The sequence below is a fragment of the Notolepis coatsorum genome (assembly GCF_963971535.1).
Source record: "Notolepis coatsorum genome assembly, chromosome: 2".
NCBI classification, from domain to species: domain Eukaryota; kingdom Metazoa; phylum Chordata; class Actinopteri; order Aulopiformes; family Paralepididae; genus Notolepis; species Notolepis coatsorum.
In genome coordinates, this window is record NC_140166.1 from 211,886,477 (window position 1) to 211,898,489 (window position 12,013).

Consider the following 12,013-nt stretch of genomic DNA (forward strand, 5'->3'; position numbering starts at 1 on the left):
ACCTGAGAGAGAAAGACAAACACCTTTAAAAGTGTACAAATTTCATAGCAAAACAGCTTTCCCTCATTTTGAACCAGAGAAAGCATGGAAACTCACCAAAACGTCGTCACCGGTATCAAAACCCTTCCTTATGTCCTTGCCCAGGTCTCCATCTGGCAACTTGAGGTCCTCCTTGACATCTCCATTATCCAGCAGCAGGGACATCATGAAGTCATCACTGACCCCCAACAGCTACACACACACAGACACACAATTAAATGAAAGTATGACTTTAGGAGTGGGATCTAGAACAATCTCTAGATGGCGAGTAGCAGCGGCTACAGAATGCCTGGCGGTCAGACGGGTCAATAGGAACATTTGACGTCCACAATGTTGAGGAAACTTAATTATCTTCACACAAGGCTCACTGTCGCCTCACAGCAAAAATGTCCTGGGTTAAATTCCCGCTTGGGGGAAGGTACCCAGGTGAGACATCTCCTGGGCCTTTCTGTGTGAAGTTTGCATGTTCTCCCCCGTGCTCGCAAGGGTTACCCCTCCAGATCACTAACGCAGTCACGTCTCTGAAGAAGACAGACAGGAGCACTTGGATTGGCCTCCAGGGGCCGCCCCACGCCGGGGAGGGGGGGGGGGGGGGGTGGGTCAAGCGCAGAGACAAGATTTCAATGTGTGCAAAGAAAATACTTCAAGTCCAGTTTGGTCCAGTAACAAGCTACTACAGTCTGTGGAACAGACAGGTGGACCGGTACTAGACGCCTCTCACAGCTAAAACGCCCTGTAAGCACAAGAATCACGCCCTCATTTCTGTATAACAAATCCAAGATGATATGTGCCCGCGACCAGCGATTGTGGCCACATGTCTCAATTGTCATTTTCCAAATTTGTTCCCAGCTTTCAAATTATTAGTCATACGTTGACATCTGAAAATGTACTAATTTGAATCTTGTAAAAAAAATCTGTTTGCTTTAAGCTGTGAAAACTCCTATCAAAGAAAAGGCTAGAAATACCCTCTTAACATTCGGCCCGATACCGTTACTCAATCAATACTAGATGAATGAGCCTCTCGTTATTATAAGACACGTCTAGACAAGAGACCAACTGCTACTACTGCCAGGGAAATCAGCAAATGCTACCTTTAAATTGGGAGGGGGAGGGGCACAAAAAGGTTGTATCGCTAGCACTTTCTTGTTCAGCATAGTTAGCCCGATGCTGAGTCAGCGAGGGGGAAGAGTGGCAGCTTCACTGAGACCAGGAGCTGCTGCAGTGAAAAAGCTCAGGCACTAAAACCAGAATGAGGTTTAATGCCAAGTGCACTTGGCTTGGTGCTCGCTCACACAGACAGAACAGACACCTACAATCATATCAAATGGAATAATGATGGATATTTACCCACAAATCTTTACTACATGTTATTTTTATCCCGTATTGTGGCCGATGTGTGGGTTGGAGTTTCGGAACTTCTTGTACCGTGAGTTTCTTAGCACTGAGGTGTGGCCAGCAGTAGCTAGCAACCCTGTCCCACACATCTCGCAGTCCACAGAACAAAACTGTGAACAAAGTGCAGTACCAAACGAGGTCACCGTTTAATTACAGAGTCTACCTTTAAACTACAATATTTTAAGTGGCTCTGGCATTTTAGTCTGGGACTCGGCTGAGATTTTCAGCCATGTGCTCCCGGTAGAGGAGTAAAACTATTGGAAGGAAGAAAATGCTCAGTCACAAAAAGGTAAGACCTGCCCAACAGGTTTGATGCCTGAGGGTGTGACGTTGCAAGCCAGGATACCCATTCTAAAACTACATTCAAAATCCCTAGGAGAAAGAGACATCTAGCTTGTATTATGAATAATGAATAGAAAAATAATTCTGATAAGTCGAATTTCCTGTTAAGTAATTGATTTATACAATTCCATAATTTAATTAGATAGATTTACTTAAACGTCGTCGGAACACCATGTTTCAGCTTGTAACAAAGCTTGTTAAGATCAAATGATGATTCAGAAATTCCATCCGTGGGAGAGTTGGGAAAACTGGCAAACGGTGAGGTGACTGGTCATCTCTGAAGCAGTCCCACCCACGAGACATGATCTCTGCATGGGCTCCAACTAATAGTTATCATTCATTCCAATACCATGAGGGGATATATAGCAAACTCAAGGCAATACCACTGATTAGCAGAGTCCTAACTTGAGCATTTGGCATCATTCAAGTGCGTTATTAATGTTCATCTGGATACTAGTTAATATCCTGGTTAAGTTCTTTGAAAGGATGAGGTGTCGATTAGTCGTGGAACACGACTTTTATTATTTGATTTTTTTTATTCTATGCAGTGTCACGGACCTCGGTGTTACCATAGGAAATCATTCTGAGATCCCTAGAGTGCAATGGCAGTATCGCCCACCCTTTGAAACCTTATTTCACACGGTGCGTCACATCTAATTTTGTCCGGGCGGAGAATTTAGACCAAGCCAAGTAAATCGCTTCATCAGACCACTTCGAAACGCGTTCAGCACACTTGAGGCATATCTTGTGCCACTTCATGTCAGGGACCCGATCAACATCAATACTGGAAATCGCAATCAGACAATTGGAATATTCTTTTTGGGATACCTCCTAGTAAAGGTAAGGACTATGACATCAACCTACTTTGATCCAACAATGATTTATAATAATAATGTAATAATAATGCAGGACCTCTTTAGAGAGGCCTTTATTCGGCATGCAACAACACAACGACATGCAATGGGCGGCACACACACAGAGGAATACACACACACGCAATTGTCTTTCTCAGGGTCGCCGATGCAATTGAGCTCTGCTCTTAACCCATCCCATCGTCCTTCCCCACAAGGGCTGCCGGGAGCAGACAGGGCGTCGGCGAGGTACCGCACCCGGGGACCAATCCAAGTGCTCCTGCCCGTCTTCGTCAGGGACGCGACAGCGATCTGTTGTGCATGTTTTTCCATTGGGTGTCTCTTATCGGGGAGGGGGGAAACCCTTGCGAGCACGGGGAGAACATGCAAACTCCACACAGAAAGGCCTGGGATTTCACATCGATCGCAACAATCATATGTAACGTACTCCAAAACATATGCCGTTGCTGACGATCAAAAAACGGAAATAGTAGCATGTCCACTGTCCAGGCGAGCAACGCGAATGCTTTTAGCATAATTCACATTTCGCTCCATAACACAGTTACCAGGAATTAGCCAGGATCACTCTGAAACTATACAATATTCGCCATGGTATAACACGCGAACGTATACATGAAAAAAAAAATTCACATGTTGAACAAGGGATAGTTAATGTCAAATGAGCCATAGTAATGTCTCCATAGCTATAATATAGATATAGCCCTGCAAACACCGCAACGCACAGTGAAAATCCCTATCTCTTACAGTGGTGGCGCAATGAGTACAAGGATAGCTAAAACGGCTGGCGCTGAAAGTGTTAACAGCAATTTTTTTTTCGACTAAGAGGTTGGCTGGTCGACTACGGCTCCTTTCGACCGATTAGTCGACTAATAGGGGTCAGCCCTACAGCCAGCCATACAAAATATGGTCTCAGCCAATCACATCGATTTGTACAGTTAGTTAGCCACTCCATTGTGAATTAAAAAGGTAGCCAGCCAGCAAGCACAGCCCGTATTAGCTAGCTATAGTAGCTAACGTTAGTCAACGGGAGAATGATGACCAACAGCTGCAACATGTTATCAGCCGTTGATATGAGCCATCAGTAGCTAGCCAGCTAGATAACATTAGACAACTCCTCATGTATTAAACTAAAGTTAGTGTACTGGGCCATTTTGTTTAATGCTTCAGTGATGTTGAAAGAGGAGCTGTCACGCGGAGACTCTGCACTTGATATCTTGGGAGCGAATGAGAAGATTTGTTTACAAGACAGGTCTGGGAGGGGCAATGCATGCACTGCAGCAGTGTGCGTGTGTCAACAACTTGCTGTAGGAGAGAAGACACTAAAAGACAGCGAGAAAGCCAGCTGCTATCGATATTGCGGGAAATTAGTATTGAAACTGTTTTAATATTCAGAGTCGATATGTATAGAACAATCGATATTTGACAACACTAGTATCGTTGAGGCGATAACATCAGAGCAAAGGAAACGTAAACCATCTGTAAACTTGCTCACAAACGAAAACAGCAACTGACCTCTCAGACCTCTCCTGCTCAGATAATTGGGCTGTTTAATGACCAGATTGATCTGACCTAGAACTAAAACAATCACAATTATACTAAAGACATATAGTCACATGATTATCTCATATAATGACATGATTATCCAATTACTGCAGTAGCCCTAGTTGGGCCATGTGCCCCCTCCCCCCAGCTGCCCCATGCTTTTTCATAATGAGAGCGAGAGAGAGACTGAGCTCAAATTATGAAGACGTTTCTGACCAAATAACGTCACAAATGATAAAAATGACAGACATCCTTTTATCCATAATGGTGGCTCTAACTCCTCTGACTTAGTGTCCAAACGTGGTTTGGATAGTTAGTGGACTCAGTTTCTACCTCCCGCCAGTCAAGCCGCAAACAAACTCATTTAGGGTTTAGAGAGAGAAGCAGGGGGAGCAGTAAAGAGTTATGTTACTTTTAACGTGATTACATTCATCAGAGACACTGTCAATTGTGAATAGAAGGGCAATAACTGTGCATATGTGTGTAGGTTTTTTTAGATAACAGGTATTAGGGGTATATCTTATATAAGACAACTAACTAAAATGTGATCTCATTGGATGTGCCCTGACAATTAATGCTTGTATATCTTATCGTGTGTTGTCATGTTTGTTTATATGTTTGTTTAAAAAATAATACAAAAATAAAATACAAAAAAAGAAGGGCAATAACTGCACTCCAATTTTGAATTCGAAACACGCCATTATAGTTGGAATATTCAGAGTTCCCACTCTTTTTGAGAAATCATTTTTCAGGACATTTCTAGGGGTTCTTCTTAACGATCCAGGACAGCACTTGCTCACAAACTTGTCATATAATTTACCGGTAGGCCTAGTATCGACACATTTGTTTTATTCCTCCTTTTTTAATGATGCAGGGGTCATGATGAAGCGTCTCCGGTTCATAACAGGTGACTGCTAAACCAGTCACAAATTGTACGTTTTACAGCACTTACAGCTTATCGAAAGCCATGGTGGCCAAAACAAAGGGAGCGTGGGCCACAAATAGGGCCTGCGCTGCTATAATCATATCAACAGTCGACAAAAAACACACACCTAGGTTTACATAGGCTGTCTGAGTGAGGGGCTAAAATATGATTAAACATGTCCAGGAATTTTTGTAAAATTAAATTCAAAATGCTTTTAAAACAGATCAGAACTACAGGTTGATTTCAAGGGGTTTCACAATTCACCTGATCCACAATGTGATTTTCTCTTTTGAACAGACGATTAAATTACTGTAAAGTCTTGATTTGTAAAGAAAACCACCAGTTTCTCCAACATTTCAATTAAACTTTTATAGATTTACATATTTGTATTTAAAATCACTTGAAAGTTTGAAGAACTGCATTTTCCATTTTCAAATCTTCATTAGTGTGCCGTGATTGTCAAGTAGCAACCAGTTGTTCTTTTGTCAATGTTACAAGGGGAACAGGAGGCTCTTCAAGCAGTATCCACTGTGTCTCAACAAGCTAGTGTAAAGCTTACCGAGCTACTAGCTAGGGTTATCCTAAAGTAAACTGTAGCACATCAGTTTCTGTTTACATTCTGAGTCATAAAGGTTGGAACACACACACTTACTAGTTGCTAATAGCAGTTGGCTAAACATAACGTGAGTCAGAAGTCATTACACCCCCCATTACATTTGTTAACTGCACTTGAAGATGTTGGTCAGTGAAGATGTATTTTCACGACAATAAAAAAGATCACAATATGTGAAATGACAGTGGGTCAACAACATAAAATGTGTCTGTGTTGACTCACACAATATACAAGCTTGGTGACACGAAAACTGTAGCAGTAACTGTAACTGAAATAAAAATGTAATAAAATAAAAAAAAATAACCCTAACTAACCTTACTGTCATGCACTTGTCCTAATAAACTAACCTACACTGTAGCACTCAACACTTTGATGAACATTGTTGCTCAGCGGATAGAGTTGTGCCCTTCCTGATGACTTGTCGTACAGAACTTGTAAGTCGCTTTGGATAAAAGTGTCAGCTAAATGCCTAAATGTAAATGTAGCAAACAGGAATCTAATCAATCAAATGAGCTAATCATGACAAAACCAACACCCGAACAAGGTTTATATTCTAGCATTGCTCCGAGGTCTGAACCAGATTTAAAGTGTAATTTGGGTGTAGGAGCTCTAACTCTCCACTAACGGGTTATGGCTTCATAAAAGTGAAAGCTCATAGTCTATGGAGCAGAGCCAGATTTTACATCCCAGTTTGGCGGGTTCAGAGAGAATTCTCTGAGATTTCTAGCTTCAGAGTGGAGGCGTGTTCAAAAATACTGACTGAAGTTAAATGAGTATACCACCCATTTTAACAGCTTTGTTTGTCTGAAAGGCAACTCCTTCATGATACTTTGTAAACGCTGTCTCACCTGGTACTCATTCCTGGCAATATTGGGGACCTCCATGTTGTGGGTAGAGGGGCATATGTCTTCATACTTCTTCTGGGTGAAGATGTCAAGACCAACCAGGTGAACCTAGACGAAAACAGTTGCATGTCAAGTCAGGAAATGTAACCGTTGTGATTATGTTACTCCGTGTACTGACGATCACTCAACGCCCACGGGAAGAAATGCAAGTACCCCAGGAGATAATCCATCAAAAACATGTCATTTTACAATTCTTGTTGAACTAGGACTGCACACTATACCGTTTCAGCGTCGACAACACGATGTGAGCCGGTGCAATAGTGACAACAAGAAGGACGCTACTTATTTTGTGAAGAACGTCGAGGCAAATTAAATTAAACGTCACCAAAAACCGGTTTGCTGCCCGATACAAAACGGGGAAAAAACCATCAATGTTAACATTTACCATGACTAGTCTAGAAGGAAACTACATTATAGTCTATATAGATAATGTTAGTCTGATTTAAGGTTTCTAGTGGATTTAAGGGACCAGCACTTGAGGAAAGACACAGGACCCGGCAGACTCTGGGTCAGTCCCCCCCAGGCAGTCAGACTCATAAACAAATAACACCAGCGGCCCGGCAAGACTCTGGGTCAGTTTTCCCCCCAGGCAGGTCCGGCTACCTGCCCGAGTGTGGTAATCTAGTGGCACTTCATCACCGCTAGCGATTTACACACACTACACCAATGCTGTGTTTGTCATGTTCTAGTCTAGAGCTATTTCATCATTCATTCTGCCACTTTGCACACCAAGCTGTGATCAGTACGCAGATTATTCTATTGTAAATTAGTGCTGTATTTATCATCGCTTACGCTGCCTTTTCATTGCTTTCTTTTTTTGTCCTACTTCATGTCGACGATGAAAAGTGGTTTACGGACCACGTTCTTCCCGGAGGATCATACAAGTGACACTATTGCTAAGGGGATGAGAAGTGTTGGCTGCTTCACGCCTAGATGAGAAACAGCAAGTCTGTATAACAGTAACTTATAGCCATGTTTCTTTACTAAGCTAGCCGCTTTTACTTCATTACACAGGTCTTCCAATACGTTTTGCCCCGAACCAACAAGTAACGGAGACATTTTTACCGGGATCCCAAACAGAAAGGCCCCGGAAACCAGACCGACCACAATCATTGCTAGAGCCATTCTTCCCAAATGGAGCTATTGGAAGTTAAAAGTTGCATATAATAATGGTGCTCAGTCTTGTATATTGCAATAAAAATATTGACAATATATTCAAATAAAGATATTGCTATGTACATGTTTTCCATTATGATGCTTTGTTAGCCAATGATGACAGTAGTTCATTTCAAGCTAGGTTTGACACAGTCAACGAAAAAAAAAAAAAAAGCCAAACAATGAGTAAGCAATACAAACGTATATTCAAAATATATATAAATCTTGTTAAAAAATATATATATGGGGGGGGGGGGGGGGGTGTACAAGACATGGACCGGGTTACAACTCAAAATGACAGTTCAGTTAATAATACCTTTGCATGTCCATGCTTTCCGGTCTTGGAGGTGGACATGTCAACAATCTTGCAGGGATGTCCCTTCAGCACGACCACACCGTTCTTCCTCAGGGCAGAGCACTGCATGGGGAAGGTGGCAGAGGCCCCGGCATCTCCACTGGTGAAGTCGATATCTAGATCTGCCATGATGGTGGCTCACGGGCTCCTCTATTGGGGACAAAACGAGATGCGACCAAAAAAAGCACAAGAATTAACCAGTTGTAGTAAAAAAATAATAACATTCATAGTTTTAACCATCTTAGGCTACTTACTCCTGGACAAAACGACTGCACGCTACGGAATAGCGGTAACTTATTGTGAGTGAGCTTGACACCTCGTCTCCTCTCAAGCAAGTTTTGCCTACGTGGTCATGAATGATTCAATCAGTTTTTTGGTCGCAGCAACATTAATCTGGATCCACTGCAGAAGATGATCACTGATGAAGTGAAAATGGGGGACCCTGATGTAAACAAGACGAAAGTCTTTCTCTGGTCTGCATCCCCTTAACAATTGTGTGTATTGAGCTGTACTGTACTATACCCAATCTGCAATCTGTTAATAAAGTTTTCAATCAATCAAGCTGGATGCTGTGTAGCATGAACGGCTAACCACAGTTAGTAACCCTAGTTTTTAAAGAAAGAAAGGGGCAGAACAGATGAATTGAGCTTAGCTACGAAACGTTAGGACCTCCGATCACTTAACTAACGTTAACAACACAATAAAACACATCATGGGTGATGATCGTTTTAACGCCTGCTTTGCTAGTAATCTGCCCACTGGGTGAATAAATAAAAATGCCAGTTCACCCATCCGGTTTGACTTTACGTCGCGGTTTTCTTTTCTGCTACTTTCTATTTTTTTTGACAGCTAACGTTATTAGCTTTAGCTGTTACCCTATTGTTCGCTAGCTACGTGGCAACACCGTCGGTTAGCGTAGTTAGCTCGCTAGCTAACGTTAAAAACAGCTGACTACCATCACCTCGTGTTATTCTTACCGTAGCATGTAGCTACAGTATGTTAGCTTAGCATGTAGCTACAGTATGTTAGCTTAGCATCTAGCTACAGTATGTTAGCTTAGCATGTGGCTACAGTATGTTAGCTTAGCATGTAGCTACAGTGTGTTAGCTAGCTAGCACGCCCCACACCCATCACCGTCGCACATTCATTCAGCCAAGTTAGCTAGCTAGCTTAAAAAAGCCGACCCGGCTAACTTCTTTGTCTGCTCGCAGACCAACGCTACGGGCTCGGCGAGTATTATATCTTCCATTTTCACTCACACACACAAATCAGCTATAATCGCCTTCAAAACGGGACGGCCGCCACGGAACAAAATGGTCAATATTGTGATGGATCAGGCCGGGCAGATCAGAATGTGCCACTGGCATCTCCACTTACCACAACAAGAAGCACGTATCACGTGATGCTGCGCTACTAGTGTAGTGTAGAGACTGCCGCGACACTTCCGGGTGTTTGAGCTCATAGGAGAGCGTGGAGGGGGAGGGGTCAGGGGGGAATGGGAGCGCTCGCTCTTTCCCCCTCCCCCTCACGAGCTCCATGTAACGCGGAAGTGCAGTGGTCTGTTGCTCGCTACTTCCGTACTAGTGAGCGCCGGTAGGGAGGGCCACGCAGCGAGACTCTACTTGAGAAGTTGTATGATGCGATTCTTAATTTACTTTATTGCAGCCGTTAATAATGATGTTCAAAGGCAAGTTTATAATAAAAACACATTCGAATCACTGTCAATTTATTTCCTCCCTAATACATGCCAGAATATCCTGATATGATGACACGGGGTTTCCATCAAAACGTAATTTTGGACATACAAATATCAATTGTTGTTTCGTATGAATAATAATGCACTTTAGGTGAATTTCCTCAACGTGTCACTGTTTAAACATTATTACAGTCACCCACGTCTTAGCTCAAACTGCTTCACAGAAATATTAGCTGGCCTTCAAAATCACCCAGATTATTACACTCTTGTCAGACACACAGCTATAACACACCTGGGTTCAGTTACCTTGCATGGGAAGCCAAACATCTACTGGTCATCAAGCTGAAGGAGATGTTGGGGGAGAGACCTAGATGTCTGCAGTTGTGTCCCGGATGAGGCCCGTGTGAAGTGAAGTATACTGTAGGGATGCGCATGGGATGCACCAATACCACTTTTTCCACTGCAGACTCCTGAGTCCTTAAAGGGACACTTCACCCCCCCCCCCCCCCCCAAAGAGAATGCTGATTTATTTTGCACATAATCTCACACACACAACCAAAAACAGTTTTTTTTTACACATTCATTTAGTTTGATGGTAAATTAGTTTGAATATGGCCACAACAAGTCAAGTCATCGTGGACATTTGACTCCTTGTGTTAATATGAAATTATAATTCCTGACTTCAATAAGCACAAAAGAAATCTATGCAACCGTGTCACCTTGGAGAACGGTGGGTATCTTTGTTACATAGTAAAAAAAATCTTTATGACTAATCTTAATTTTAAATGTCGTTTTGTGAGAGTCAGATAAGTGAATAATGTGAATGAATGAAAACTTTATTTAACAGATTGCAGAATGGGTACAATACAGTACGGCTCAATACACACAATTGTTAAGGGGATGCAGACCAGAGAAAGACTTTCGTCTTGTTTACATCAGGGTCCCCCATTTTCAATTCATAATGAAATTGAACATGTCTAAGGTATATTTTCATAACTGAATAAACAAACTATCCTTGGATCCACTGTTTGAAGCTATGAGCTTCCTGAAAAGTTACTATTTCACTGCTGTCATCTACAAAGGCAGGGTCTGCAGTTTTGTTAACAAACATATTCTAGGCTCATGTTTGGTTAACAGTGCCTAAACATGATTTTGATTTCATTCCTGATGACATAAGATTCATTCTAGGAATTACAGTCTTTTGCAGGCTCTGCAAACAAACCCCCCTCCTCTGAAACTGCATAGTGCAACTTTAAATTGAACATGGCCACCTCTCTACATTACACTTACCTAATCATTGTCCCGGGTTTGCTGCTTGTGAGGCTATATTGACCTAACAGTGCGAAATGTCACATCAGCGTCATCGTGTCATGACGTTGCAGTTACCATCTGCCTCTGGAACCATATAGGCCTATTGGCCGGGGACCAAATCTCACTCACCTTCTCGCCTCAATCCCTCTGTTCACTCCTCTAGCTTCTTGGTGTTATTTTAGATTGTAAATTGTCGTGGGCGGGACATATAGATTCTGTTGTTGTTAAGATGGGCAGGAATATATCTGTTATAAAAAGGTGCTCAGCTTTTCTGACACCACAATTGACCAAACAAGTCATCCAGACTCTAGTTCTATATCACATCTAGACTATTGCCCAATGATCTGGTCAAATGCGATCAAGAAGGATCTGAGAAAGGTGCAGCTGGCTCAGAACAGAGCAGGTCGGCTGGCTGGCCCTTCGATGCACACTAAGGTCAAATGTAAACAATATGCATGTCAAGCTCTCCTGGATGAAAGTCACGGAGAGGCTGACAGTATCACTCCTTGTTTTTGTTAATGTATTGAAATATTCTGATTGTTTATATAATCTACTAACACTCAGCTCTAACATATTATACATTTATACCACACGAGACATGCCACCAGAGGTCACTATAGGCTACAGTTCCTAAAGCTAGAACACACAGATTGCTAAAGCACAAACTAAAGCAAGCTTTAAAGTGGAAATGAAGCAGTGAGCATAAATACATATTCATAGCATCACATTAGTATTTAGATAAGCCACAGAAGAAGTCACGTTATAAAAATAAGCAGTTTCTAAGAAAAAACGATTTGTTGTGTACATTTCTGAAGCATTTAGCATTATGGGCGCGGCCATTTTGTTGCTGACGTCATACCGTG

At 42.2% G+C, this 12,013-nt stretch overlaps 1 protein-coding gene across 3 annotated transcripts in view; it reads right to left on the reverse strand.

Annotated features, from left to right (window-relative positions):
* LOC311222661 (eukaryotic translation initiation factor 5A-1-like) overlaps positions 1–9,565 on the reverse strand; it is a 15,549-nt gene extending 5,984 nt beyond the window's left edge. The window contains exons 1-4 of one of the 3 annotated variants that reach the window (XM_084307254.1): positions 9,521–9,565; positions 8,105–8,293; positions 6,577–6,681; positions 97–231 (exon numbers count right to left, since the gene is read on the reverse strand). In XM_084307254.1, the coding sequence (XP_084163380.1) occupies positions 97–231; positions 6,577–6,681; positions 8,105–8,272 (408 nt within the window). In that variant the 5' untranslated portion in view covers positions 8,273–8,293; positions 9,521–9,565. Of the gene's footprint in view, positions 1–96; positions 232–6,576; positions 6,682–8,104; positions 8,294–8,397; positions 8,706–9,402 lie in introns of those variants that run through there. The other 2 variants (XM_084307252.1, XM_084307253.1) reach the window with 2 other exon arrangements.
* Between the last annotated feature and the right edge of the window lie 2,448 nt (positions 9,566–12,013).